We start from the raw sequence: 26,855 nt of genomic DNA, 5'->3' as shown, positions 1-26,855 counted from the left end.
TAAAAGGTAAAAGTTCCTACATTGTTCAGCAGGAAGCCATTTCCTTGTCTCGCTCCTTGTACTGCCTTCAGCATTCATTGTTTGAAATGCTAGAAAGTATACAGCATCAAACAGCAAGCCTTGTATTTCATACAGCTGCTTGCAAAGCTTCCAGCTTCTGATTCATGCCTGCAAAACCATCCACTAGGGCAAAAGCAAAAGATCATTGAAGCATCAAGAACATTGCCATTCCGAGTACGTTCTTTTGCACTTGATATTTTACTTAGCTTCTATGAAAATTTAATGCAATACATAAACCACAACCAATGTATATAGGGTTTTGCAGTCTAAACATCCAACAGGTAAAAGGGAATATATAATCTACATAACAACAACAAATAGAAATGTTCTTGTATGCAAAAAGAAACACCCCTCCAAACCCAAATCATAGAAATAGATAACATAAAGAAACCATTTTAAGCTGGAGAAGGCTTGAGCTACCATTGACTGTACAGCACATTGCCAATACCCTGCACTTCTTTGGTTTTAGCCATAAAATACAACCACAAAATATTTAAGTCGCTCAATGCTCTTTGTATCTCATGGCAAGCATCAAACGCAATACCCACATTTGATCGACAATCAGCCAAGAAATAAGCTGTCAGTTTCCAGATAATTATCAAACAGCAAAAAACCCCAAATGGACATCACTAGTGCCTGATTCATTTCACAGGAGCAGATTGCAGTGGTTTAAGGCTGCGTGGGCAGAAGTCGTTAATGATATCAGTCTTCCCCAAATCATCTCAAAGCTAACATGCTCTGACAGTCTAGCCAACTCTTGATGAGACTTGTAACAGGGTCATGTTTGGTGTATGCCTTTCAGTTTTACCTTTCTGAAACTTAACCAAGCTTTAAAAACAGCTTTCCAAGTGAAATCTTTAGTCATAATGGACATGCTCAGCATTGCTGAAACCACAAGAAAACCCATCCATCCTTGCGTTTCAAGCAAATGATTAAATACTGAAGGAAATTCTGCCAGGGAAAACACATGGTGGAATTCTGTCTTTACATAGATGCCTGAACTGCCTATAGAGCTAGGCATCTCATCTTCTAGCCTGGATTTAGTTATATAAATAGAGAAGTTTAGAGTTATTTAACTTATCCCATGTTAGATTATAACACTTCCTCATCTGAATGGCTCTTCAGATTCCCTTGGCAGTATTGATGTGATCTCCATCAATTATAAAGGAGCTTAAGCTGAAACAACTTGATAAATGCAGGAGTCTGGCCATTTGTTCTTCCCACACACAACATGGAATTGGGGCTGGCAGATGTGACACAAGGCTCATGGTAGGTTCAAATGCTTCTGAGTGGCAGATTGGGGAGCCCCTGTTCGAATGAGCACCAGGCTATTTAAATTGCTAGTTTAAAAGAGCACTAAGCATCTATCTTTAAACAGCTGAATTGTGTCCCCTATTTTACCTGTCTGTACTTATATACAGAAACCTAAATTTAGGTGTCTTAATCTGTAAAACCAAATCCAATTCCATGTATCTGCAAAGATCAGCTTTGAAGACAATATCACTGAAACATCATTTGCAAATGCTACCATCCCAGATGTGTTTAAATTAGAAGTACTTTATGTAACTTAAGTATACATTCAGTTCTTAAATATAGCTTAAATTGATTCTATTCCAACATTAAGCAGGAAAATAAAAAATATAGCAATTGTGCAGCTCAGATTAAGTAGGAGAAGAAAAACCAATACAAAACCATATTGCAGTAACCATAAAAAGATGCTCACACAATTATGTTTAAGTAAAAACTATGAAATTACACATGAGCCACCTTCAGTGTGGCCTTAAATTCCTACAGGAGTTTCAAACTCTCCTCACCTCTGTAGATGTGGTCAGAAATAAAACAAGAATGTTTCTGGTCAAAGCACAAATTGCAGGGTTACCAAACACCTGGGGGCACCACAATAAAATCAGAAGCCACAATCCATGAGTTCTCAAAGGCTTTTGGAAGACCTTTAAAGATTACACCTTACAGTAGTAGCTCAACTAAGCAAGGATTCTCTAGGAAGCAAACCAGCAAGTCCTTTTCCACCACAGCCTCACCACCAATTATTTAATGCTCTCTTTATCATTTCTAACCCCTAACACAACAGCATAGGCTTTGTTTTCACGCAGTATAAAAACCTTTCAACTCTCACTTCATGAAAACTAAAAAAGTAAATAATATATGCGTTTAAATTCTCCACCAAAACCAGCTATTCCATGAGGTGACTCTGTTACACGGAATAATACCTTATGAAACATCAGTTAATTTTGCACTGTACAGTGACTAAAGGACTGAAGTTTGCACTATTGGTACCACGTTGTATCACTATCAACCAACTAACAGTACCAGTGAAAACAATGTTAGAGGTTTGTACTTGAACAGCCTTTTAAACATTATTTTGATGATTCTAGCAAAATGGGATCAAAATGTGCCACCTGATACTCTGGTAGGAATGATAGACAACTCAGACAAGACAACAGCATAGCATCAGATGTTCAGTTTGAAATCTGTTTGCCAACATTTCCATTTAAATAAAGGTTGTTGATGTTGCTTAAGTCTTTTCCACACATCCTCCAAACGACACAGAAATAGCATTTATGAGGTTTAACTCATATTGTTGGACAGAAAATGTTCTGGGATAAGTTATGCGGAACGGAAGCACTACAGGTTAACACCATGTTGAACAATTTGACACCACTTGAAAGCCTACAGCAGCCAGTTCTATTTAAAGTACTGCAGGTACCTTTCTTTGTGTGAACAGCTACTTTCATAGCAACTGAGTACTTTGATAGCTCCAACACCAAGTGAAAACCTTCATTGGTTTAACCCACAGAGCAAACAGACAACCTTACCCAAGTATCTATAGGTGACATCCTAATAAGTAAACACAATGACCACCATCACACAGTGGAAATCAACCGCATTCCTTTCATTAAGTCTTAGGCCATTCCCCACTTCCATTGCTTGCACTTAATTGCCATTTTAAAGGTACTTTACCTCAAAAGGAGTACTTGTTATATATTTGTTGCATAAGAACAAACTTTAATGTGAAAGCCATGGGGAACACAATTCCTCTGAATATAAAACACTCCTATGAGCTTCTGATTGTACCAAACTTCTACAAAATATTTGCAATATATTAAGAAGTCAAATATTTCAAACAGCATTACCATTAAGAAGTCAAATAATTCAAATAGCATTACCATTACTCCTGGTACAAAGACGCATTGTGGGTCTTGTTAAAAAATAGAGTCATAGCATTAGCCTCTGAAAGGTTTAATCATCTATTGAAGAAACAGCCAGTAAGAAAAGTGTATAACTTACATTATTCATGTACTCGCTGAGCAGATCCTGCAGCGCCTGCCGCACGGCATTGCACTCAGCGACGATGCGCTCCCGGCGGTCATCTCGTGTGCAGGAGGAGTCTGCCATCAGCGCTGCTCCGCTGATGATGCTCTCCAGCCTTTCTTCAAGGGATGGTCTGAAGCGGGCCTCGCTGAAAGTCATTGGGTCTAAAATGATTTTGTTCTAAAAGACAAAATACGAGTGGGAAAATTACGGCTCTTCGGCATTTTTTCCAATGTCTCTGATTTCAGTGGCTTCCCATGGTTTTATAAATAATTTATAAATTGATAAATATTTATAATTATAAATAATTATCTATCAAATTCCTGAAAATATTACAATATTACTGAAATAACTGGTAGCTCTAAATCCCAATACAGTAATAAAATTAAAAATAAATTGCTATATAAATAATTCTATAAAGAATTCACAATATATAGTTATAAAAGACAATTGGTAAAGAGAGTTTTAATATCTTTAATTTGTCAAATAACCTACTGGTTAGCAATATATCTTTATTTCCATAGAAAAAATTAGATTTTTAAAGAGTGTTTCCTATTAAAGACATCTTCATTCTGAAATTATGATCACGGCTAAACCTTTGTGTACCTTGCATATAAAATGTATCACCAAACATCAATTAGGGCTAAAACACATAGATTCTACCCGTCAGTTTACAGCTTTCTGTGATGTTATGAGTCTTGAGTCACCACTAGATTATATTCTGAACGTTTTTTCTCCTTTTGTAGTTCAAGGTAGCAAATACAAAAGCAATAATTGCCTGCTCCCACTTACAGGCACATTAACACCACCGTGTAACGCAGGACCCTTTTGCTGTAATCATGCAAAGAAGTTTCATAACTGCATATTGCCAAAAAATGCTCTGTAAGAAGCACACTTACATGAGCTTTAAAAGAAAATAAGTCATGAAATAAGAAGTAAAATTAAAAGTATTATGTTTTCTAATACATGTATTTTAAAGCACATTGGATTATTGCTAATGAACCATTTTAATGTTCACAACATGTTGATAGCTTTATGATTAGCTGATTTCCTGTAATATCCAAAGCCAATCAACAAATGTTAAGCCAAATGATACAGTTAATCTGAAAAAATAGAGTAAGTGAATTAAGTGCATTAAAATACAAATCAGGACTTCGGGACATGACATCTGCCTTTAATGCTGAAAACTGGATGTGTTTAATATAGATCGGAATATGCTCAAAATGAACTTTACAAAAGATCTGCTTATTTCTCAATATAAGACTTCCAATTAACTCCACATGCAAAAAAATGTAACTCTCATTACTACACAGGGAAAGGGGAATGAAGCCTTGAGAAATCTACAGCTTAACGGAACTCATAGCAGTTAAATAGTAATAAACATAAGGATGCCAGGTAATTTATAAAGATTTATTATTTAATAAAAAGGACAAATAGAAGAATTTTAAACACCATATTTTTCTAGCTCCAGGACATGCTGACATGGCAGAAATAAATGCAGCATTACCCACAATGTGAAATAATGTCTCACATGTATCTTCCGAGGTCTGTGTTTCACAGCAGTAAGCAGAGGAGTTTTACAGGCATCTAAATTAGAAAACAACTTCTCCACGTCTTTGGCCTATGCATATTTATGTAGCTGTGCCTTTCAGTCGAATGATGATACTTGGGATTTTAAAGAAATCAATTATATGAATTCATTTTCACAGCATAATTTAGTAGTAGCAAGAAATTGTATCAAATGAACAATCTCAACAATTTATACCACTATAAGAAAAAAATAGCTGCATGCCTCAGATTATTATTAGGGTTTCTTTATTCAAATGTGGTTGAGCTTTAAAATGACCATTAAATGTTATGTTAATAGTCATGTGGGATTTTTTGCTTTGTTTCCAAATGACCACAAAAATGGTTATTAGCAAAGTCAGGAAGTACTTCACTGGAGACTAGGGGATTTCCAATAGCCAACATACGTTCTACTTGTAGCAAACCCCTTTCTCAAGCCAGAAAGTCCATCAAAGCAACATCCATACAGGACTATAGCAATTTTCATGTTTCAGTGATAGCAACACAACCACCCCTTCCAGAAATTCCTCACTATTCCTTCTCTTCCTCATAGCTGTAGGCGTAAGGTTCTCTACCTACACAGCAAATTTCAAAGAGCAGATCTTGCACCTCTCAGCAAGTCATGAATCATTTTTCTTCGTAGAGGTTTTTGAAGACCCTGCACTCAATCTTCTGTGACACCCAAAGCCCTACCAAGAATGTGTTCCTGGAATATTTCCATCCTTGTTGAGCGTTGAGGATGAACGAGCTGAAGATCAAATATCTGATCACTGAAACTCCACACCCTACTCTCACAAACAGTTATGTCGTACTCCATGAATAAGGTTAGGAAATTCAGTACAGGCTAAATACAAACACCATTTACATTTTAAATAATGAGATGTGTACCACTGAGGGTATCAAACAACCATAAATTATCATGAACGGCAAGGTATGGACTTTATGGTACGGTTATGACCTTTCAAGTAATGCACTTTAAGGTATCAGACAAATTCATACTCCAACTAAACAAAATGAAAATCATGACATACCCTCCATCAGTGCATTCTATTATCAGAAAGCACATAATTGTTAAACTTGGGAAACTTATCTGCATAGGAATTTTTTCAACAGTGACAAAAAAAAACGAAGTGTATTAGAAATATAAAGAAAAACAAACCCAAAACACTAAATTTAACTGATTTTTAAAACAATTTTACAAGTCCAAAAGCACTACGCTTACTGTATCATTATCTGCATTTTCTAAATTTAGTATATGCTCTTACAAAACCTTAATTGTTATGGGCATTGCCTTATTGCTCATCAAAAAACTGCTCAGCTATTGGGTTCTGTAAGTAGAAAGTCTTAAGGGAATTTCAGCAGCTTCTCCAGAACCACTTTTTTCCCCCTTTTCAAACAAGTGATATTAATGATTTTGGGAGCAGGAGGGAGGGATCTCCAGTTCTGAAAAAGCTGAAAATCAACCAACATGAAATGTATTCAAATTCATTACTAAGTCAAGAGATCAACTTATAAACTTTAATAGTGCTCCGCATTTTGGCAAGCTTAAAAAATAAGGTACACTGAAAGCATCATTTGTTTGAAAACACAGCACCTCAGAGCTGGTAACAGAGGGATTCTTAAATTATAGCTCTGATACCACTTGCAATAAACACTGTGACAAATAACATTTTTGGAGGTAAAAAAGAGGAACCAACCAACTGGTCTGCAGAGTTTTCCTGTTGGTAGAGTTGGGTGTATTTGTGTAACACTGAAGGTCAGATTCTTACCTTCACACAGATTCTTTCTAGAACCCCCCGTTCAATTATCTACCATACAACCTCTGACTGAGTGGACAAGGAGGAATTCAATATTTCCTTGTACTTCCTTAATTTCTTTTATTGTTAAGAGCATGAGTAGAATAACAATGGTCTATTTTGGGTCCTTTACAGAATTATGTGGATTCTGCCCTTTAAAACACACAATCCCCCCATTGAAACACGTGATTTCCTCTTGTAATTAAGTAAAGATGAATTTTAAAAGAAACAAATCATATAACAGAAAGTCTATATCTGCTTGTTCTGTTCTAATGGGAAACAACCTTCTTGTCTGAGAAACATTTTAAAAGCAGTGATGAGAAAAATCCATACACAGAAAACCCAAACCAAGTCTAAAAACCCAGAAAAAACTCATGTGCTCCTATAGGAAAAGAAGGAAAGTTGAACTGATTTTTCACTCATATTCTTAAAGACAGGAAAGGCAACTTTGAAGACATAATAATAAAGTCGTGAAACTAATATGATGCTACAAGGAAAAACAAAACCACACAAATCTTAAGTTTGAAAAGTATTTGTACAAGACAACATAGTGGCATTAAGGTGATAAAGGAGCTGTTGCAATCATAGCACTGCCTAGCTGAAACTCTGCAGGGGGAGGAATTATCCCAGGTAGAACAGAAATAACTTTCAAGTAAGAAACTTCTGTATAGGACAGGTTTAAGAAAATTTACATCCAAGACAATCCCAGTAAACTCAGATGATGGATTAAGTACCATGGAAAGCTGCACAGCACAGTAGAGACACTTAATTGGAATTCAGGGCTTTGCATTTCCTTTATTAACTCTTACATTAATGTTGTACTAAAAGTTGGACCAGGTTACGCTTGAAGTCCCTCCCACACTGAAATTCTGTGATTCTATGAATCTGTTGTGCAACGCTGGACAAATGAAACCTCTTTTCCTCTGTTTCTCTTTTTACACTTTATCAAGTCATCTATTCAGAATGTTAAACCTGCAGGGCAGAGACCATTCCTTAACATACTTCTCAGTGATTTATCACAATGAATCACACAATGTTTAAGGTAAATACCACTGCAAAGTAAGCAGTATGTCAGAAGAAGGAATCAAAACCACAGTGACAAATGCCATGAAGAAATCAAATTGATAGGTATCTTAAATAAACAATGTCACAACCACGTGACAGTATGAGAAACTGCCTCAGTGTAAAAAGCAGCAGGTAACACATTGAAGGAACCAGTTTTCAGAGCAATTTTGGAGACAAGACTGTATAAAGAAGAGTGTTCAATGTATTCCTTTGTCAGAGGTGCCTGTGAGGCACTGGAATGGGTTGCCCAGGGAGGTTGTGAATGCTCCATCCCTGGTGGTGCTTGAGGCCAGGTTGGACGAAGCCTTGGGTGAGATGGTTTAGTGTGAGGTGTCCCTGCCCATGGCAGGGGGGTTGGAACTGGATGATCTTAAGGTCCTTTACAACCCTAACTATTCTCTGATTCTCTGGTTTGCTTTAGGTATGTGTGTCAGTGTCCCCCAAAGTGCTAACAAGGTATTTAGTTCTTGTTTAGTGATAAATCAAATGTTTCTACCTAGCACCATGCTGCGTTCCACTGACACCACAGAGCTATGATTTGAAGAAATAAGAACAATATGACCGTATGATACCACACTGCAGCTTCTGGTGAGCTGGTCTGATGTGATAAAAGAATAGAGAGCTAATTCAGAGACATAAGGGAATTTCTTTCCTCCTGGGACAGTGGGATGACCAAATTCATAGTAGTTTGATGAATAGGACACTCAGGCAAGTGCATGGAGCATACAGCAGACGCAATAGCAACAGCCCCCAACTTCTCAACCTCCTGCTATCTCTATTCTCTGAATAGAAATGGAGATATTGTTTCCCTGACACATTGGTGGTGTCCACAAACACACACTTGAGTTATATGAGCACCGCAGAGGTGCTAAAAAAACATATTAATAATAATACCAAGTGTAGCTGAATGGTAAAATTTCATTTGCTGTTATTTTTGAGCTATAATATGTAACTTGGAAAGCATTTAATGCCTTTTTAACAGTTCAGATATTCATACTTATTATTTACAATAAAATAAGCATGGACAAGGCTTCAGGGAGACTTGGGAGCAGCTTCCAGTGCCTAAAGGGACCAAGAAGAAAGCCTGAGAGGTGCTTTGGACAAGGGCCTGTAGGGACAGGACAAGGAATGGCTTTAACCTGCCAGAGGGGAGACTGAGATGAGCTCTTAGGCAGAAGCTCTTCCCTGGGAGGGTGCTGAGGCGCTGGCACAGGGTGCCCAGAGAAGCTGTGGCTGCCCCATCCCTGGCAGTGTTCAAGACCAGGTTGGACACAGGGGCTTGGAGCAAGCTGCTCTAGTGGAAGGTGCCCCTGCTCATGGCAGGGGGGTGGAACTGGATGAGCTTCAAGTTCCCTCCTCACACAAACTCATTCTAGGATTCTACCTCTAACAAATCTGTTTGAATGAGGATGACCTATAAATTCTCCATTGCAAAGAAACTGGTTACTGCCCTACTACAAACCAGTACTACTACATGTTTTTAACAGGAAAGCACACAAAGCGCCTGGCATGTTGGCATACTACTTTTCCTACTGTCATGTGCTATGGTTAAACTTACAAATAGTGGTTTTGCTTATTACATCTTTCTACAATACTATTTAGCTGCACAGGAGCATTGCAGGAAGGAAAAACTAAATAAATTAAAATAAAAATAGGGAAAGCCACTAGATGGTGCTCTTATACAGAAAACACAGAGCAGCAGCAGCATCCTCATTGCTAAAGGTGACTGAACGCAGTATCCTAGCTGCCAGTAAGCGAGGGTGTTTCATTTACACAGCTAACATATTTCTATGCATTTGATACAAAAAAACTGTTATTTCCAGTGCTCCTTTGTACTCTGGAGCTGACATTGCCATAATAATATATACACATCCGTATGCACACATAAGCACAAAAAATTCATTAACAATGTCATAAAGCCAACTACTATGTTTGAAAGTAGAATGACTTTCTAAAATAGGTAATCAAAACAATTTAGAATCATAGATTCACAGAACAGTTTGGGCTGGAGAACCTTAAAGCTCACCCAGTTCCAACCCCCTGCCATGGGCAGGGACACCTTCCACTAGAGCAGCTTGCTCCAAGCCCCTCTGTCCAACCTGGCCTTGAACACTGCCAGGGATGGGGCAGCCGCAACTTCTCTGGGCAACTTGAGCCAGGTCCTCACTACCCTCACAGGGAAGAGCTTCTGCCTAAGAGCTCATCTGAATCTACCCTCAATGCAAACTCACTTTGAGTTTCTTGCTGCTGAACTACTCACATTCTGCGTGGAAAATTCAGAGCCTGGAGGGAGGGAACAAAAAAGTAACACACAGAAGGGGTTGCACTAGACAGGAAAGTGAAGCAGTAACATGGGAGAAAAAGCTTGCTTGTCCCCTTAGCATCATCAGGACCCTGTAAATTCACACTGCTTATTCCTCTCTTGAAAGGTCAGTTCAGCATCCTCAAAGATATTTTTCTACAAACAAGTAAAGTCTTTATGAATACTATAAAATACAACTTTGTGCTGTTTCTCATTATTTTCCTAATGTGTGGAGGATGACCAGTCTGTGGTTTTGCCCTATTAAAGAGAGATCTGAGGAGAGCAGAAAGTGCCAGAACTTCCCACTGAATAGAATCCTTCTATTGAATAGAAAGAGCTTCTGAAGCATAGGGATGCAGCCTGGCTGCCTTCACATTGATTGACTCAACACCATGCCAGTTTAAAAGCCACTTCAGCTGCTCAAGGGAAAATACCCTGCATTTCATTCAAAATCATCTATGAAGTTATCTGTATTTGCAACACGTTTATTCAAGTGCACAGTAACACAAGCATTTCTATTTAAATTCAATATGTAACTGCTACTACACAGCAACAGCCATTTGGCTGTCCTTCCCTAGACACTGAAGCTCAACAAGTCCAGCTTCCAATTGCTGTGTGGGATGTGAGCAATAGTTCTGAAATAGACTCTTACGATTTCAATACTGAAACAATCAAGCTTCAATTCTTATTTTGAAGGTCACATTTTGCCCTTTTATCTCCAGTATCACAAATCACTTCTCTGAAGAACAGATATATAAGGAAATTGAGAATTCCAGAAATATTCTGCAAAATCCATTCTCAGGATGAACATCTGCAACACTTATTTGTCCAAAAAGCAACATTTTACAGGCAGTCGCTTACTGATAAAGCATCTCTTCTGTCCATTACGTTTATGTCACATTTTAACTGCTCTTAATTTTCTTGTCAAAATAAGCCAGCCTTTGCTGTTGCTGTACCCAAGTATTACGTCTTTTCAGTGTCTATGTATTTTTCCCCCTCATTACTTGCTTTCACTCCATATAAAGAGCACTGCATCACTAGCTCTGAAAAAGAGTCCTGAAGGATTATTAATATCTCTGAGAAATACGCTATGATAGTCCATTTATTAAGTATGAACTTCATTTTACAGCCTGGAGGACAGTGACCAATGCCATCAGACACTGTTTTTCATCAGACCTAGTCATCTCCCAAATGGTAGAGTTACAGCCTTCCAAAATTTATTAAAGATTGGGTTATTCTGCCTGGAATATTTTTGTTCAAATCCTTCTTATAAGAAAAAAAAATTGGTACATTTTCAATACCTCAGCACCTATCCAATATAGAAATACCTTAAGTACCAAAAAGCATTGTAACCTCTTCTTTCAGTTCTCAACCAGATCAAATCCTTTATAATCCAAACTGTTTTCATACTCATTTTAGACCCACTGTGATTTTGAAATCAGAGAGTAATGGGGTGACACACACCGGCACAGAAGTTCAAGATGGATCAACATTGTTGATTAAGCAACTTTAAAGGCAAATGGATGTGTGCACGCACAGAGAAGCAACAAATAACTGGAGTCTCAAAATAATGTGTAGTACAGGTTATGTCTGCTTAGCGTGTATTAGAAAAGCAAGCACTATATATATATATATACACACACTTTAACAAATTCAATATCATTCTGTTCTACTGATAGATCCAGAACTTGTTAATTTATTATAGACACACACACAAACGCAAAACTCAAGCACAAGGTTGACTAAGCCGTTAGTTGGAAATGGAAAGAAGGGGGTTTGGTCCTTTTTTCCTTTAGATATCTTTTCCTACCCTTTCTAAGTCAGAAGCTTTATTAATGCTTTTTATCCTTGACTCATAATTTATCGTAGACAATCCAAGCCTTGACCAAACACAGAAATACTCCTTTTTATAGGGCTATGGTGTATGCATAGTAAATAACTTTGTATTCACAAAAGTGTTAAATCTACCCTTACAGCACTGTACAAGAATGAATACACTAATTTTTACCCAGTTTGATGGGTAGGTCCTGTCTCTGGAGCACGTAATGACTATGCAGAGAGCACAGAGGTTACCATACGAATCAATCCCGCAACACTCAGCATGTGACAACACACAAGTCCCTTGATAACCAGAATGGCCGAGACCTTACCAGACCAAAACTACTATTTTCTGAGTGAAAACAGAATAGTTTCAGTATTCTCAATAAGTTTTTAGCAAGCTTCTCTATGTAACTTGGATAAATTTGGGTGTCTTGAGGGGAGGTCCATGGTGCACCCTCAGTTGCAGTAAAAACCCAGAAACATTTAATGACTGCACAATATATACCAAATTTTACTAATGAATCAATAATAAAACTAGGATTTAAATGATTTAAAATTAAAGCAGGAACATTTAAGTTGAAGGTAAAAAAAAATAACCCAAGGCATTAAATGCATATTTTTGCAATCAACTTCAAACAGCAAATCCAATAAGAAACACAATAATGAACTCATTTCTACATAAATTATCTCTGAGAGGAATAAATGACAAAACTTTGCTGTTAGTAACATACATTTTACTTTATACCTCAATGGACAGAGTATGACAACATGACACCTATTCAAACACAATAGCTGAAACGTAGGATAAGCAGAATAATCACTTATTTACATGTTGGGAGTGAGAAAGTATTCAGATGATTTACACTGCCGATACTTAAAGCATTAAGCCACAGAGGGCTGATTCTGAATGTTGAAATGATAAAGGCTGAGAAGTGTGAAATAGTACAGGAAAACCTGCAAACTTGGTTTTAATATAGAAAAATTATCTCATCCTATAATACCAGGTTTAGTATGCAATTCATACCAAACACATTTATCTCAATCAATATGACCGATACTGTAAAATAAATATACTATTAACTTATTGTCACTAGAAGTCTTAAACTTCCTTTCCCTTGCTGAAGTAATGCATCACACCAGTATAAAAATCAAACTTGTTTCTCCACCATCTTTTTACACATAACATAGTTTCCCTAGTCTGGTAACCTTTCCTGCTTTCTTGCTTATAAAACATAAGGATAAATTCACAATCATCCCACCATCGCAGCTATTAATTTCTGCTTGCCTGGAGTTTAGGGAATGTTGTCTCAGTTGCAAAATTACGTGTGAATAAATCTCATTCAACAGCTAAGCAGTGAGGCAAAACAGCGAGGCAAAACAGTAAATATTGCTAGAACAAAGATAAAACAAGAGTTTCAATCTTTCCATCCTCATAAGTCAGACAAGAAAGCTTTCATTCAGTTATTTAAAATTAGGAGGAGAAAACTCTCAAAAATGACAAGCTGGTTTTCCACGAGTAGTTGTGAACAGAACACGATACTATAGCTACACATCTCACATACACGTTCATGATGCCTGCAACATCACGTAGAGTGGAAAAGACTTTACCTGTGGAGAAAAATGATGACCAAATATTCTCTCAAAGAGGAAAAGGACACTATCACATGTCTCGCATAGTCTTCACTGAATTTACTTTCACTAAGCACAACTCCTCTTTGCATTCAATAGCAGCCTTTTCCAGAGAGCAGCAGCAGCATCATCAGTTTGGGACTGAGAAGTCACATGTTGTCAGTTACTGTCTGTCAAACCTCTGCTGTCTGTAACATGCAAAGTCCCCCACAAAAGCCAGAGTAACCAGACCAAAGAGGGGTGTTATTTGCAGGATCTTACCAATAAGGGACATGTGAGCTGAGAAGGCCCTGAAAACCATGCAGAATCCTTAAATCTTGACCCACAACAATTGTACAGGCAAAAAAACATATATCTAGAAATAAAGCTATTAAAAAGAAATAAATCTGTATAGCAGATGCAGGCATTGCTGTTTCATGGACTTGAAAAGTGTATGGTGGAGATGAAGCCAACCTCTGCATCCTACAGTTCTGCATGGTTTTACTCTCTTTGCTTGTTGCTTTCTATACCTATCCACACATTTCCTGCTGTTATGTTTCCCCTCTAAACCCATTTCCCTTTTGCTATTATTTGTATACTCATTCTCTGCCATTTTTCAGTATCGTACTCAATCCTGAAGCTTCCCTTGGTCATACAATAAAATCCTTGATCGTATGTAGGGGGTCCCAAGAGGTACCGGGTATAAAAGCGTATTGATCCAGTGGGGTAATGGGTTAAAACTGAAACAGCAGAGATTTAGGTTAGATATAAGGAAGAATTTCTTTACTGTGAGGGTGCTGATGCTACCACCTCCAAAATAGACCCAATGACAGTAAGCCACAGATGCAGTGACAAAACACGAGATGAACCACCTGCACTACACCTTCACTTGCACTGCTAAATACAGCAGAATTGAGTAGCTCCTGATTGTGTTTGACAGATGCTTGTACTGTAACACGTGTATTAAAATGAGAAGTACACCATTCCCTCATAATTGTAACAAACCCTTACCCAAAGTCAGAATGAAAGAGGAAAATACTTCCACATACTGTTTGCAATTAAAGTGTGGGGTACTTTCTAAAGAACAGCCCTCAAGTGTGAGATAGAGAAAAATCCTAAGACAGGACTGGCAATGAAAGTAACAGTTCAACACTTAGCTGCTCATAAGTTGCTTAAGCAAAACTGTAACTATTGCTGGAACAGAGACTGCAGCACTTTGCCTGCAGCTGAAGTAACTCTTCAACTGTGTTTGAAAGATGCTTCTTCCATATCTTTGATTAACAGAAATCATGATTCAAGTTGAATGTTAATGTTTCCAGGATGCTCAGCTCCATCACTCTATATTTTATTGTTATGGCTTCTTGACTTGCCAGACAAACATCATTTTGCCATTCAACTAATCACAGACCTTTGTCAGAGAATTAAGCTGCCAGATTAATCAGACTTTGAATTAAGAACCACGTAGCTAGATTTTTCAAGGACATTAAGGCAAAAGAGGACTGACCCTCTATCACAGCCACTGCATATGAACACAGATAACTCTTTATAATTCAAGTCCATTAGCACCAACTATTCCTCATTAAAAATAACACAAATCAATGTCTGCACTTTGCCTCTGCAGCCTGAGGAAATGGACCTGAATGAAAAGGGAAATGTGTGTCCTGTTTAAGAACCACTTAGGTAAAAGCACTGCAGATTGCATGGAGAAGCACTTTGTTTTCCATACACTTGTGATACTTACATCAAATTCATTTAATGCAGCAGCAAGCTCTCCAATGCCAGTGTGCCCCTTGTTCTCATCAGTGGGTGAAGTGGCTTGGGCAGCATTGGAGATACCAGCAATTGCTTCTTGTACTTGCTTGAAGACATAGTCTCTGTTGGCCCTCGTGGCTGCAACATCAGGGTGACGGAGGAATGCTTGGGATGCAGTGTACAGCATGGTGGCATTCTTCTTCAGAGCACCTCGAGCTGCAGCCATTTCATCCCTGCAGTGAGGATCTTTCAGTTCCTATATGAAAACACACTGTTTTTATAGTTGTAAATGAAAGTTCTCATATTAGAATGTGTATAAGCCTTAAGCATCCATGCAGGAATACCATCCAGTGATTTTGCAGAGATGGAATCAATAACAAAATCTATCATAAAAACCAGGTTGAATGGGGCTTGGAGCAACCTGATCCAGTGGAAGGTGGTCCTGCCCATGCCAGGGGATTGGAAGTAGAAGATCCTTAAGGTCCCTTCCAACCCAAACCATTCTGTGAATCTACGGGAGATCCCCCACCTACCCAAAAATGTCCATTGTGACTATTAGATTCTGCTTACAATATCTTCTTAGCCAAGAGTCTATATGCTTCCCTTATTCAAAGACCCACAGAAAATCTATATAAAACATTCAAAACTACTCTTCCTGATTGACTGGATTCAGCCTGCTGATTCCTTAAATACAATGCCAGTGCAAGAAGCCAGTTGCACAAGGGGGTTTGCCATATTTTTATATGTCTTTTTTAAAAAGGTCTACCTTATAATTTCATTTTTAAAAATCAAAATACAACTATTACATTGATGAATATGTTTTTAGTTATTAGAGATCTAATATGTCTTTTGTTATTTTTAGCCTTTGTTAATGTTTTGCTCCACTCCTCATCTCATTTAGTGTTTGTTTTAATGATACACTTTGTTTCCCCTGACAACAAGCATCAAATAGAGTACAACATTACCAGGATAAGATGACACTGTATTATTATTTAATCCATGAATTTATTTAATTACAGGATATATCAAACTGCCCATGAAAGCCTTTCAAGCATTAAGTAAGGTAGTCCTAACAGTACTCCTAAGGAGTATATGGAGACCTGAATAGTTATGTTCACAAAAGACTCTATAGCAAAAACTAAAGAGCAGCCCAGATATTCTGGATTTAAAGATTCTAGACACTGACAATTTAAACCACACATGATTGACAGGCAACAGCTTTCAGAGTGAATTAAGTGCCTAAAAACTTTATCAGGCTACAAAACAGAAAAGATACATGAACATGTATGTACATGTAAATACAAGTCCTCACGCTGTCAAGATATTCCTGTTATATGGAAACCTTACTGGCACTGTAAAAATACATCATAAAAAGAAAATGTTAAAAGCTTTATAACTACAGTTTTCTGTTCTCTTTTCACACCTCCAATAAGCATTTAAGAGACCTATACTTTCATTGGTTTTCATGTTTTTCTCTTTCTCCCCATTATTTGTAGCTATAATTCCACTCAGGATGTTCCTGAACATATATAATAGAACTGTTCATATAGTGACTAGATTCTACATTTTTAAGTCACTTACTTTCAGTCTAGCTCAAAAAAAAAAAGTTATATTTTATTAAAAGAATCTTAGAATGGTTTGGGTTGGAAGGGACTTTAAAACTCATCCAGTTCCAATCCCCTGCCTTGGTAAGGGACACCTTCCACTAGACCAGGCTGCTCCAAGCATCATCCAGTCTGACCTTGAGCACTTCCAGGCCCATCTGCATGTGAAGCACAAGTGATGCTGGTTGTTTGATAAGCCTATATAATAACAGACAAGAAATACAATAGCAATACAGAAGTATGTTATCATTACTGTAAAACAGAAATTTGTAAATAGATGGATGACTATGGAAGGCCAGCTTTCTAAATCCACTGTGCTATGCAATACAAAAACAACACATCCCTGAATGACCGGTTGTATTCAAACACAGCCAAAGTTGGAGACTTGACATAACTCCACAGTGACAGCACCATCTGGACTCTTACAGAGAACAGGGTTCAGGAGAATATAATCTTTATTGCAAAGTTGTATAATTGCAGGCATTGAATAAATGTTATTGTGACTTTCTGGTCTTTTTTCCATCTGCCTTAGCAATGGCAGCAGAGTACTTGCCTTTTTTTAAGCATCTGAAAATTAATAATAATGGTTTTAAGCACAAAGGAGATTTCTGTTCTTCCTGAATTTGAATTATACTACACTACGAGAAAGCTCATGCTTTAACAGCTGTCATAGTGACCTCAAATCAGCATAGGTTAGAATTAAATGGGAATAATCATCAACTGAAAACTCTCCTTAACCTCCCAAATCACTCGCCTTTTCACCCTTCATTCTGGTATTTATTGAAGCCACTAAGAAAATATTCTTAAAGAAACTGCATTTATGAAAAATCCACCACATTCAACAAAAATCAATGGGATAAAATTAGAGGCCATGGCACAGCAATTACTTATTGCACATTTTAAACCACATTTAGACGTGAAATACAAGATCTCTAGAACTGAGACTGACTTTCTCAACCACAGACTTTAAGGGAACTCACCTGCTGTCGTCTCGCAGCAACATAGTTCAGTTTTACCATCTCTTTTCCAAACTCTTTAAAGCGATTTGCTAAGTCTTGCTCATTTGTTGCATTTTTCACTGCTTCTAGTGCTTCCTCCACCTAGAACATAATATATCAACTGTGTTAGCACTTTAATCCGGGTGTACACTTTGATAAAGTCTGTAACTATTTTACCCAACACTCTCTATTATAGGGACCCAATTTAGCTTTCATGTCCATCACTCCAGTGGCTTTATGACAGTCCCACTAACTTTAATTAAGTTTCTTAATAGAGAAGCTGTCTAATACCCATCCTGCATTACTTTCCATTTACTGTACTTTGGTATCATGTGAAATTAATGTAAAAGGCATAAGTATATTAATTTCCCCAGTCACACTTCTCAGATGAAATACAAATTAAATATCTGAGGGGTTAACAAAAAACAGATTAATACGTTCTTAACATGTGATACAGGGTTTATGGGGACAGAAAGCAAAGTTATTCATTCTGGACAAGAAATAATGTTTAAGAAGGAAACTCGGACTTATTGCTAAGATTTAAATTTACCCTGATAAATCCAAAACACTGTATTTTAGTGAAATAAATGAAACAATAGATGCAAACCAGAACATATTTATTGTTTCCTTGTTCTCAGCTCTCAGTTTTCCTTTTTGATTACTTTAAATTTGAGAAAAGAATCTACCAAAGAAAACATAACTGCAGTTACTCAGTCATGCTGTAGCTAACAGGCAAAGTTATAAACCCCCAGTTATACCACCAAGCTCATCTATCAAATCTATTGTGAAACTTTACCTTTTGTACAGCAAGAAAAAATATATCTGAAGGGATAAAAAGCTCTTTTCATACAGCAAATAGAGGACATTTTCCTGTAACGAGGTGGGAATTCAAAGTTGTATTTTTCTCCCTCACAAGATAAAAATGCAATTCCAAGCACAAAGATTGAGAAGTGAAAAGCTTCTATTCACATCCTTCTATAGAAAACCTATAGCTTCAATTCATGCGAAAGTGCAAAGACTTTCCACAACATTTTTTTTCCTCTTAGAGAAACAGCTAAATGTGATAGGAAATGCAAGAGCAGAAGGTGGCAGCTTTCTCTCCAGATGCTGCTGGGAATCAGAAATTCAGCAGTAGATGGTGTCTTATGAATTCAGAAAGACAGAGTCGTGTGCAGAACCTGCCTTTTCATCATTTGCGCGGCCCTGTGTTTTCCTACAAGCCAGAGAGGATATTTTTCTTTTGAGCTTTTACCTACTTACTATGGATCTACAAATTACAGGGCAGTAGAGTAGCGAAACCATATATTTCTATTGAAAAATGTAGAATTCAAGCACATAAATCCATCACTGTTATGTTGAAAATCTTGTATCAAGCCAAAGAGTTGCAAGCTACACCTTATTCAGAATCAATTCCCTTCTCTTTTCCTCTTAAAAAGACCAGCAGCTTTTAAAGCTGAACAATCTGACTGCATTAAGCACTAACACAAATTACAAAAGCATCATTTTATTTACTGTTTTGTTCTTGCAGCAAATTCCTTGCAAAAATATCAAAATCCTGCTTTCATATCAAGAAGTGTTGGATTACCTGAAACTTCCATCTTCAATATATTTGCAATATTGAGCACAGGCATGACAAACCTCTAACTTGTTTATGTAAGTCCTGCCAGCTCCCTATTAAGTAAAATTGCTACAGAACCCACTTTGATAATCAGATTTCAAAAGATGCTGATCATACTCTATCGTGTCAGCCCGGGCTCAAGCCCATGAAATTACAAAATGAAGAAACTGGTTATAAGAAGTAGTAGAAAGCCCATGAGCACAAACCTCTGTTTTATTACAATTTATACATTCATATTGGAGCAAATTTCCTACCCTCAAAACACCAGGACTTCACTCAAGTATACAGATGTGTTTTTCTGATTGACTCCCATGTTCTTCTGATTAACTACCATGTAATTAATTATAATAGACTCATACTTCGGCATAAGCATCGATCACATTCTGTATTAGTATATGCCGTGATTATTACACAAGCTTGACCACAATAAACACTACTACTTATTTTAGTAACACAAAAGATAAGCTGAAATGACCAAGTGTCCTTCCAGAAAGCATTTGCGTATATTCACCCTAAAACATTAAATTTCCCATGAAGTCTTTGACACTCTTTCAGTGAAAATTAATTACAGTACATTTCAGTATAAATCAGGCTTCATAACTCCGACACGCAAAATTATTTTAGTTTATTAATTTTATGGTTAAATTACACCGGGCTTCGAATGTTACCTTCAATATGTTAATATAAGGGCGGTGTCTTCATCAGTTTTGTAAAATATGAATACTTTTTTGCCCTAGTAATAGAAATCTGTAACTAGTTTGCCTTATAAAATGGTAAGATAAAAACATTTACACTGTCAACCCTCAGAAATAAATTACACTTTTTAACCTGAAAAAAAATAAATTCAAATTTAAAGTTAAGTTGAATTTTCTTGAAAACAACCAGAGATGACTGACTTCTTAGAAACAGAATTCACAATAACATCTGATAAAGGCAGAGATTACAAACCGTGCTACCGTACCCTGCCCTTGCAAATCTAGGGTGCAAACTGTGTAAGTAAATACACCCACTCACAGAACGGTATTGGATATTTCTGTTTTACATAATGTACTACACTGCTGCAACAGAAGGAAGAAATCTCAGATGTGAGAACAATATTTCTCATTGCTTGTCAAAGAGCTTGAAATAAAATTAAATCATAGTGTTAGGAAAAAGCTCTTGTTTGTAATATTAAAGTGCCTACCCAGCAAAAGATTTTGAATAACACTTGCATGGAGTGTTATAGTGGGGAAAATTAAAAGCATACTTGAGAGACAATGCTTGCACTGCACAAAATAAGAGGCACATGCTGACAACTACAAGAGCAGCACTTTGTTCATTAGAGCAGAGCTCGCTAGAACCTCTGTTGAAAAACCTGCCTTTTTCATTACAGAAACTGTTTTCAAACCATTTAGGTTATCTGCACAGTTTGCAAGTTGAAGGGTTCTCATTGTTTGTTTAGAACACATCATCATTGTACAGTGACATTGTGAAAAAGACATTAAAAAACAATAAAATACTTTTGGGACAGATGCTACAAGGAAGTAAGTCTCCATCGCTTCTGCTGACCTCACACATGCACTCGGCAGGCTTTTAGCATTTTTTATATAATTTTTTGCAAAACTTGGTTTTATCCTAGAATCATAGATTCATAAAATACTTACAGTTGGAAAGGACCTTAAGATCATCCAGCTCCCACCCCCCCTGCCATGGGCAGGGACACCTCACACTAAACCATCTCACCCAAGGCCTCGTCCAACCTGGACTTGAACACTGCCAGGGATGGAGCATTCACAACTTCCTTGGGCAACCCATTCCAGTGCCTCACCACCCTCACAGTAAAGAGCTTCTTCCTTACATCCAATCTAAACTTCCCCTGTTCAAGTTTGAACCTGTTACCCCTTGTCCTGTCACTACAGTCTCTAATGAAGAGTCCCTCTCCAGCATCCCTATAGGCCCCCTTCAGATACTGGAAGGCTGCTATGAGGTCTCCACGCAGCCTTCTCTTCTCCAGGCTGAACAGCCCCAACTTCCTCAGCCTGTCTTCATATAGGAGGTGCTCCAGTCCCTGATCATCCTCGTGGCCTCTTCCAGACTTCTTCCAACAGTTCCATGTCCTTTTTATGTTGAGGACACCAGAACTGTGCATAATGCTCCACTTGAGGCCTCACGAGAGCAGAGTAGAGGGGCAGGATCACCTCCTTCGACCTGCTGGTCACGCTCCTTTTGATGCAGCCCAGGATACGGCTGGCTTCCTAGGCTGCAAGCTCACACTGAAGCTGGCTTATGTTCATTGTCTCATCAACCAACACCCCCAAGTCCTTCTCTGCAGGGCTGCTCTGAATCTCTTCTCTGCCCAACCTGTAGCTGTGCCTGGGATTGCTCCAACCCAGGTGTAGGACCTTGCACTTGGCATGGTTAAACTTCATAAGGTTGGCATCAGCCCACCTCACAAGTGTGTCAAGGTCCCTCTGGATGTCATTCCTTCCCTCCATCGTATCAACCAAACCACACAACTTAATTTCACTTTGTTTATTTGTTTGTGCAATAAAATTAAAATAGTTCAATACCTATCAAAAAACCTACAAATAATTACATATCCCAGTTTCAAGTGCAAAGTCTTTTAATACTCCTATATAAGAAAACCATAAATGGTGGCAGCTAAAAGTGAATACAAATCCACACCAAGCTATCTGGCAATCTTTAATTCCTCTTTATTCTATTTTTCATCTTTGATAACTGATTACACTTCTAATACTGTCTCACTCCAAATTAAAGATTCTATCGTTTAAGGCATCCAGAAATCACACAAAGAAATGGAACTGTAGTACCTAAACTGAGCCACAAGATAGCAATACTCTACAAGTACTGAGACACTGGGGATAAGATGTGAGTTAAGTAAATGCATCCCTTCCCGGAAGATAGCTGCTAACAGTACTAGCCCAGTACTTTTTTACTTCAAGACTCCTAATATTAACTTCTGCCAAATTAGAAAAATCAATGAGACTAATGTAGAACTGTGTTATCTCCTACCTCTTTATCAGCACTGTAATTAAAACCTGTGAAATACAGTGTGAAATATGAACACTGGTATCCATTACCAATTTGTTCCTTATTTTTCTACACACAAACTACTCAAAACTGATACAAGGCATTAAAAATACATACGATTTTCAGATGTGACAGAAGCCTCATGACGTCAGCCATATCAGCCAGGATGAGCAAACGGGTGACAGCAGAAAGCAAGGCACGGGCAGCCCGCACCATGGTGCCCCGTTTCACAGAGGAGCAGGGGTCATCAGCAAACTCCGAGGAGGCAATTCTCATTGTTTCTCCTAGAATTGGGAGATAAAGTAATTAAAGAGACGTTTTACACTTGTATTTTTCAAGGAAAGTAAACACAAACTAACCCCGTTACGTAAAAACTCCATGGCTAAGTTACTGGGTATTGAAATGCTCAGGAGAAATAGCTTATAAAATGTGTGCAGCAACTGCCTCAATATTCCCTGCCTTTTCTTCTTTATTACCAAGCTGTTCTTATAGAGCAGGGACCTGTAACAACTAAAAAGGAAACCAAAACACCAAGACAGACTGCTGCGTGCAACCAGTCCAATGTAAGAGAAACAGCAGTGTGTGGTACAGAAATACGGAGGTCACCTGCACTGGTAGGGAGGACAGAGCAGAGCACCCCATCGGTATCATTTCTACAATTCTGCCTTCACACGACATCCTTGTGCTTCAACTGCTGCTCCCCAGTCTTACTCTGCTCTTCGTGTGGAAGAGTTATCAGTCTTATGAACAGAAGACGTTCCCCTCCCTCCAATCATGGACTTAATGACTCTAACAGTTAACCCAGCACTGAAAGCCCACCAACTAACCCACGTCCTTAAGTGCCAAATCTACACATCTTTTAAATAACTCCAGGGACGGTGACTCCAGCACTGCCCTGGGCAGCCTGTTCCAGTGCCTGAGCACCCTTTGGGGAAGACATTTATCCAAATATCCAACCTAAACCTCCCCGGGTGCAGCTCACAGCCGTTTCCACTTGTTCGATCATGTGTTACTTGGGAGAAGAGACTGACCCTGACCTCACTCCATTGTGCTTTCAGGTAGATGTAGAGCACGATAAGGTCCTCCCTGAGCCTTCTCTTCTCCAGACTAAACTCTCCCTGAGTCCCTCAGCCATTCCCCATCACACTTGTGCTCCAGGACCTTCACCAGCTCTGTTGTCCCTCTCTGGCCCCGCTCCAGCAACTCAGTATCTCACAGTGAGGGGCCTAGGACAGAACACAGGATTCAAGGTGCAGCCTCACCAGTGTCCAGTACAGGGGGATGATCACTGCCCTGGTCCTGCTGGACACACTATTACTGATACAGGCCAGGATGCCATTGGCCTTCTTCCCTAGCTGGGCACAAGCTGCTTACATCCAGCTGTGTCAATCAGCAACCCCAGGTCTTTTTCTACCCGGCAGCTTTCCAGCCACTCTTCCTCAAGCCTGGAGCATTGCATGGTTGTGACTCAAGTGCAGGAGCCAGCACTGAGCCTTGTTGAATCTCAGAATTCCCTTTGTGACCATCACTGCCTTGATTTTACTGCCCAGTCTCCTCTGCACTCTGCCTATTCACCATCTGAAAATGTCCAGATATCCCTACTGCTGCCTCTCTGCGGAAGAAGCAAGACACTCTCTTGTATAACAAATGAAATATGCTAGTGCCTGGACACGTTATTCCTGTTAAGTTCCAGCACAAGCATTTTATTCAGCATGGCACTTAGTAACTAGATCGAGATTTTTAAGGATGAATTTTAGTTCTTTTTAGCTGATGGAAGTATTAAGAAGGAATAAATGGTACTTAGTGCTAGCAGCACTTGAAAACTTCAATTCTGTCTGTAAAGCTGAGATCTAATAGCTTCCAGCTAATAACAGAAATAGTGCTTTTAAAGGAGTAAGACTAGGTCTAAGTTGAAATGCAAAAGGAAGACAGGGAGAACCTGAAGAAAATATATGATTAGAGAGAAGGGTGAGACAAGGACAGCACAATGCATTCAGAGTACGCAAGATTCCAATGGCAAAGACCTTGAAATGACAAAGTGGAAACTTCCACCCCTTATATAGAGCAAGGAATACATTGCACAAGTAGGCATTAAAGGTTTTTTAAAGTCATAACCATCTTCCAAACATTTGATAATCTAATTTAAGCCAACATAGAACATGAAGCTCAACCAAAAAGGCAAACGTTACATTTACTTACATGGAAATGTGGTTAACATCACAACATCAGATAAAATCTGATATTGAAGACACTCAGCAAGTGAGAAACAAACACCACACCGCTATTAAACTAATAGCTTAATGCAGTGGTAACTAAAAACGAGTGGCATATGTCTTTTCCTTTCATATATGACTCACAGAAGACAGTGAAAGGACTTGTACCATAAGATGTTTCGTTTTTTGTAACCACCAGAAAAGCATTAATATAGCACACACACCATACAGAAACACTGAACATATACCGATCCAATTGGAAAAGTTCCTTGCAAATAATACGGTTCTAGATGTAGGAAAAGGAACCTGGACCTGCCATTAAAACTAAAATCTAAGTATTTATGCTAATAACTGTACTGGGAGCATTATTGTAGCATCAGAAGTAAAAGCCAACTGATTCCTAATTGTGATGAGAACATCAAGAATTGACTAGAACATAAACTTAATATGAAATGCTGAGGCCCCCTAGAAAAAAAAATGATTGATTCAAAAGCTTATTAGAAAGTATTTGAGTAAGCCACAGTCTTAAAAACTGTTATGAACTAACAGAACATTATTCTAAGCAATAGGGAAAACATGCCTTACTATCTACCTTCAGCCTTGTAGGAAATAGGTGATTACACCACTTCTTAACAGTGTCAGCTGAATACTAATGAAGTGAAAATGCATTATCTGCCTTCAAAAGTAAGGAAATGGAAGAAAAAATATGTAGTAATAAAATAGGAATAAAAATAAATAATCATAATTAAGAGATGTACTGTTAATCCAATCTATGAGAAAAACACTTGGGTTAAATTACTTGTAAAGGCTATGGAAACAACCCCATACATAGAAAGGGTGCCTCCCAACCTAAACCATTCTATGATTCTATGAAACCTCTAAACCCTTGAAGGGTCAAAGAGCTTAAAAAGTTTGGATTCATTATTTAATCTTAGAAAGCCGAAGTTCAGTGAAATAAATCTCAAAAATAGTTATCTAGAAACTATTAGACATAAGCAAATTAAAAATCATTAATATAAAAGTTCATAGCAGGTTGCTTAAAACTTGTAAAAAATGAATAGTTCACAATTTAAAGTTTAATAACCTAGAAAAAAATAGCTGGCATAGAGGAGGAAGGATTGTCTATCTCAGTGCTAGTTAACATTTTTATCCTTGTACAACAATGGTATCAGAGCACTCTTAGGCCAAAGGTACTGCTGGAGCTACAGCAAGTCAAATTATTTTCCAGAGAAACCTTTTTATCTGGAAAAAGCCAACTCTACTTATCCTTTTCTTTTCAAACTCATTTCAAGTTATTCTGTAATCTATATTAAATTGCTTCCAGTGAAAATTAGGTCAATACTAGAAACACAGACATCTCAAGTCATCAGGTCTGCTTCCTTGCCACTGCAGACAGTCATGTCATAATATAATTAATAATAATCTTAATATGATAATAACTACATTCATAAACTAATCAAGTTTCCATCTTAGAAACAGCTCAGACATTTAACCCCAATTAATCCTACTGGAAGGAGGAAAGGCATTCCAAAGCAAACTCCAGAATCTGACAGGTTTGTTTTTTTTCATTAGAGACACTTTAATGCCACACTGACTGTATTTGTAGATAAATTATATCTATTTCTTCTTGTGCCTCATCCTTTAAATGTAAGTATGTATTCTTCCACTGTGTTTCTATCGTCCCTTTTTCCACTTTCCATTTTTACGATGAGCCATGACAGATTAAAGGCAGTACTTCAGTCTCCTCTTATTGCATAGAATACCCATTCCAATTAACTATTACAGAAGCCCTATGAAGCAATTATGTTTCTGGAATACATGTGATAAGAACTGCAGATCCCTATAGCATTTGCAGCTATGAGAAACACTCACCTACACTTTGCAGGATTCATATACCTTTTTTGTTTGACACAGAGTCAGCCACTTTCTTGCTAGGACACAAACACCACATTATTTGGCATCTTGCTTTGAGAAAAAAAAGAAAACCCATGCATTTGGTTACACTTTGTAAATGAAGAGTCTTAGTTGGGTTAGAAAGTGATGTTAATACCCTAGAACTTTCTGTGGAGAAAGCCCCTATTATCCATGCAAG

The 26,855-nt window shown here is 37.9% G+C and overlaps 1 protein-coding gene across 1 annotated transcript in view; it reads right to left on the bottom strand.

The window, feature by feature from the left end:
* The window catches only part of CTNNA2 (catenin alpha 2), a 452,176-nt gene that overhangs the window by 348,178 nt on the left and 77,143 nt on the right, over window positions 1–26,855 (bottom strand). Inside the window, exons 4-7 of the mRNA XM_061466251.1 lie at window positions 22,668–22,834; window positions 17,885–18,004; window positions 15,290–15,556; window positions 3,367–3,570 (exon numbers count right to left, since the gene is read on the bottom strand). Of these exons, the coding sequence (XP_061322235.1) occupies window positions 3,367–3,570; window positions 15,290–15,556; window positions 17,885–18,004; window positions 22,668–22,834 (758 nt within the window). The remainder of the gene's footprint in view (window positions 1–3,366; window positions 3,571–15,289; window positions 15,557–17,884; window positions 18,005–22,667; window positions 22,835–26,855) is intronic.

Source organism: Pezoporus flaviventris, unplaced genomic scaffold (genome assembly GCF_033815535.1).
Source record: "Pezoporus flaviventris isolate CSIRO_AGI_PZ_B2104156 unplaced genomic scaffold, CSIRO_AGI_Pfla_v1 ptg000002l, whole genome shotgun sequence".
NCBI classification, from domain to species: domain Eukaryota; kingdom Metazoa; phylum Chordata; class Aves; order Psittaciformes; family Psittacidae; genus Pezoporus; species Pezoporus flaviventris.
The sequence above is the reverse complement of the archived record's forward strand: the minus strand, read 5'-3'. Positions and strand labels throughout refer to the sequence as shown.